The sequence below is a fragment of the Lolium rigidum genome, chromosome 7 (assembly GCF_022539505.1).
Source record: "Lolium rigidum isolate FL_2022 chromosome 7, APGP_CSIRO_Lrig_0.1, whole genome shotgun sequence".
NCBI lineage: Eukaryota > Viridiplantae > Streptophyta > Magnoliopsida > Poales > Poaceae > Lolium > Lolium rigidum.
In genome coordinates this window covers 245083409-245087910 of record NC_061514.1, presented here as the reverse complement: position 1 = coordinate 245087910, position 4502 = coordinate 245083409, and the positions used below count along the sequence as shown (strand labels likewise).

At 48.6% G+C, this 4502-nt stretch overlaps 1 protein-coding gene across 1 annotated transcript; it reads left to right on the top strand.

The window, feature by feature from the left end:
• Window positions 1-347: 347 nt before the first annotated feature.
• On the top strand, window positions 348-3363 carry LOC124677727 (protein DETOXIFICATION 40-like). Its single transcript, XM_047213686.1, has 7 exons — window positions 348-482; window positions 562-1193; window positions 1310-1366; window positions 1710-1948; window positions 2212-2330; window positions 2615-2701; window positions 3055-3363. Exons 1-7 carry the CDS (start codon window positions 363-365, stop codon window positions 3124-3126), a joined length of 1326 nt encoding a protein of 441 aa, XP_047069642.1. The 5' UTR covers window positions 348-362; the 3' UTR covers window positions 3127-3363.
• The last annotated feature ends 1139 nt before the right edge of the window (window positions 3364-4502 follow it).

The following is a 4502-nucleotide window of genomic DNA, read 5'->3' as shown; positions in this document are numbered from 1 at the left end:
AGAAATAATTGTACTATGACAATGACAGGAGAAGTCAGCTAGCTAGTAGACACTACCAACTTTTGTAGGAGCCCGCGTGTGACCAGCCAGGACAGGAGCCGGGAGTCGGGAGAGTGTCACTTCACCTACCCTTGTCCTCACTCGCCACACCCACACACGAAGCTTGCTTCAGTAAAACGCCAAAAAGATTTGTGATACTCCTCGAGGAATCGTCAATGGCTCCTGTTGATCACGCCGGCGCGGTCGACGGCCGGCTGGAGGCGCTGCTCTCCGGCGGCGGCGGGGCACGGCGCTTGGCGTCCGCGGCGGCGCTGGAGCTGCAGCTGCTTGCGCCCCTGGCCTTCCCGGCCGTTGTGGTGTACATGCTGATCATCGTGATGTCTTCGGCCACCCAGATCGTCTGCGGCCAGCTCGGCAACGTCCAGCTCGCCGCCGCCTCGCTCGGCAACAACGGCATCCAGGTCTTCGCCTACGGCCTCATGGTACGTCCCTCCCTCCACCGTATAATGTACTGCTTACGTGGCGCGTGCCTAAGTACGTACACGAGCCATGCCATGGCAGCTCGGCATGGGGAGCGCGGTGGAGACGCTGTGCGGGCAGGCGTACGGCGCGGAGAAGCACGAGATGCTGGGCGTGTATCTGCAGCGCTCGACGGTGCTGCTCACGGCCACCGGCGTGCCGCTCGCCGTCATGTACGCCTTCTCGGAGCCCATCCTGCTGCTGCTCGGCCAGTCGCCGGAGATCGCCGGCGCCGCCGCGGAGTTCGCCTACGGCCTCATCCCGCAGATCTTCGCGTACGCGGCCAACTTCCCCATCCAGAAGTTCCTCCAGGCGCAGAGCATCGTGGCGCCCAGCGCCTACATCCTGGCGGCCAGCCTGGTGCTGCACCTGGGGATGAGCTGGGTGGCGGTCTACAGGCTGGGGCTAGGCCTGCTCGGCGCGTCGCTCACGCTCAGCCTGACGTGGTGGGTGCTGGTGGCGGCGCAGTTCGTGTACATCCTGAAGAGCCCAAGGTGCAGGGAGACGTGGACCGGGTTCACGTGGGCCGCGTTCGCCGACCTGGCCGGGTTCGCCAAGCTGTCCGCCGCGTCGGCGGTGATGCTGGCGCTGGAGGTGTGGTACTTCCAGGTGCTCATCCTCCTCGCCGGCATGCTTCCCGACCCACAGATCGCCCTGGACTCGCTCACAGTGTGGTAATTGATTAAGAACACGTCCATCGATCAAATTGTTTTATCCTAAATATTGTAATATTATCTCTCGGGAGTTCTTGTTCCCAATGATCATGTGTTTGACTGAATGTTTTTGGCAGTACCTCAATACAGTCATGGGTGTTCATGATCTCCGTGGGCTTCAACGCTGCAGCCAGGTTCGTACATTGGTCTATATGTAAAAAACTACTGGAATGTACTCGTAACTCACTGTGCCGTAGGAACATAGTACCCCCCTGAAAACATCTGGACAGTTTCTTCTCCTGCTGTCGAGCTCACATTCATTCATGCGCTAGCTGCGTGATCACCATGTGCATTCACTTCCATCACGCGGCCAGTGTCCTTGCTGACCAAATTGTCTGGCATGGTGACCGTGGCATGCGCAACTATAGATCATCACCTCAAATACTGGTCTAGCAGCTAGTGGCATCAATAATCTGTTTATCTGAATTTTTTGTCTGAAGAATTAAGTTTGATCAATGTCGACGTTGTCGCCTGCAGTGTGAGGGTGGGCAATGAACTGGGCGCCGGGAACCCCAGGTCGGCGGCGTTCTCCGCGTGGATTGTCACGGCCATGTCCGCACTCATAGCAGCTGTAGCCGCCGTTGTGGTCTTCCTGCTCAGGCACAAGCTCAGCTACCTATTTACCGGAGGCGAGGCCGTCTCGCGCGCCGTCGCGGATCTTTGCCCCATGCTTGTTGCCACCATCGTGCTCTGCGGAATCCAGCCCGTGCTGTCAGGTGAGCTGCTGCAATAAGTGTGCTTCATCAGGGTCCTAGTTATTGGCAACTGCGTTCAGAGTAAACATCAGCTGTTCATTGGAGATTCAGTACGTAACTAGTTCAGAGGGGACATAGAATTAAAGTATGTGCGGTGAATTAGTGGGGATGATGAACTTTTTTCGAGAAAGGGAATATAGTGGGGATGTTGGTCTAGCTAGAGAATTCAGAGATCCGACTTCTTTTGACTTGACGGGTGCTTTTTTCACTTGGCGCTAATGAAGGTGTGGCTGTTGGCTGTGGGTGGCAAGCATTGGTGGCCTACATCAACATTGGATGCTATTACTTTATTGGTGTGCCTCTTGGAGTGCTCCTGGGCTTCAAATTTGACTATGGAATTAAGGTACTGTTAATTTTCAAGCTAGTATAGAACGATTTAGCGCCGCTTTCGGAGTTTCAGTTCACCCAAGATGCCAGAATCATTTTCATGTTAAGTTGAATTACTCCCTTTGATCCATATTACTTGATGCTAAAATAGATGTATCTACAACTAAAATATGTCTAGATACATCTATATTAGAGTCAAGTAATATGAATCGGAGGGAGTACCTTTCTTCATCAGCTGTCAGGTAAATAAGCTTTAGTGTATGTGTGATGAATTCATGATAGAGTTTGCATTGCATCCAGGGACTTTGGGGAGGCATGATTGGAGGCACTCTTATCCAAACAACTATCCTATTGTGGATCACATTCAGAACTGATTGGAATAAGGAGGTAAGAGCAAACCTTGCATTTGATTATCAGATTATTATCACGTTACTGACTGTTACTTACACTGGCAACGGACTCTGAATCATGCCAAGCAGCATCTAAATTATGCGCCAACTCATTATTCTAGGGCAATAATTTCACATAACTGTATGCACGCTTGTGTCATCACTCAGGATGTTTCATTTGTCATCTCTGAATTATATTAAAAACTAGTGCATCTCGTTAATTTGGGTCAATTATTTCAGCTAAGTGCAGGCTTCTGCGATCATTTAAGTTAGTTTGTTTCATTAATCAAATCCTATTTTCGCGTGATAAATTAGCAAACATATTTCGTTAATTGTGTGTCTGAATCGTAGGTTGACGAAGCAAGGAGAAGACTAGACAAGTGGGACGACGCAAAGCAGCCTCTTCTCGCCAACGTGCAGTGATGGTGCCAGGTGAAGATTAAGGTTTATGCTGCTAAGCTACGCAGGAAGATTGATCCAGCCACCAACTTATGTTCAGCGTTATCTCAATTATTTTTAGGAAATGTTTAGAATCAATCTATCATCTCGTCTGCTACTGCTAGCTGCAATTTTTGTTGAGTCAGCTTCGTAATGTGATCACGCTCCTTCAGAATTTTCAAATGATATTCTGGATTCTCATTGTATTCTAGATTCTCCTCACCTAGATAGTACATGCTCTCTTGAGACACTGGTGTCTGGCTTTGCTATTTCCTGGTGCAACAATTAAACACAAATACAATAAAATTGTTAAGCGACCTTTGTGAATGTAATGCGTTAATTAGGCGTCAGTGGTTGAAAAATCTCAACGATCAGCCACAAGAGCAGTGATAGTGTGATACAGTACAAGACCTCGGACATCCAAAATGTTAGGCGTCCTTTGCTATTTTGTTGACATTGAACCTTTCTACGCTACATTTTTATGTATGAACATAACATCATTTGCAGCGTTTAGAACACCTTCATGTAGCAAAAATAATCAAGATATGCACATGTCTCATTGAATGCAGTAAACACTTCGAGGAAAATTGATCGCAACATAAACAATATTAAAATTCAACAAATGCAATAACATGATATCAACTTTGAGGCATGAAGCCATGAATACAACATCCCGGGCAACGCCCAAACTCATTGCAACATGTTAGGCATGTGTATGCCTCAGAGGACATTTGATCTTGCGGCAAAACAAAACAGTGTTTGTAACACTAAAAAAATCTCAAAACTAGTAACCTCTACCATTAACCTGGGAAGGGGGAGCCACAGCCTGGGCGGCGTTCGGGGGTGAGACGTACCGATTGGATCAACCGGTCCGTACATCAAAATCATTTTCCTAGTGACTGGAATGATGAAATGATCCAGAAGCCTTCTTTCAAAAGGGAAAATGGAAAACTAGTCATGTTACCTATCATTGTCCCGCAGGCATTGGTGGCATACATCAACATTGGATGCTATTGCTTCATTTGGTGTGCCCCTTGGAGTGTTCCTGGGCTTCCTATGGAATTAAGGTACTGTTAATTTTCATGCTAGTATAGCACGATGTAACGCCACTTTCGGAGTTTCAGTTCAACCAAGATGCCAGAACCATTTTTTTTTTTTGAAGCTTTCACCGGGGGGGAGAGGATCCCCACCTGAATATATTGCATCAAGAACTGTTTTGTAGGTTACAAAGGGAGAGGTAGTCACGCCACAGGTCGGCGTGTACTCTGAATTCCGCTTTCTTGAAACGGTGGGACCATAGAGTGAGGTCTGAAATAATGTTACAAATAGTCATCGCTGCTGATTGTTCTATGCCTCTGAAG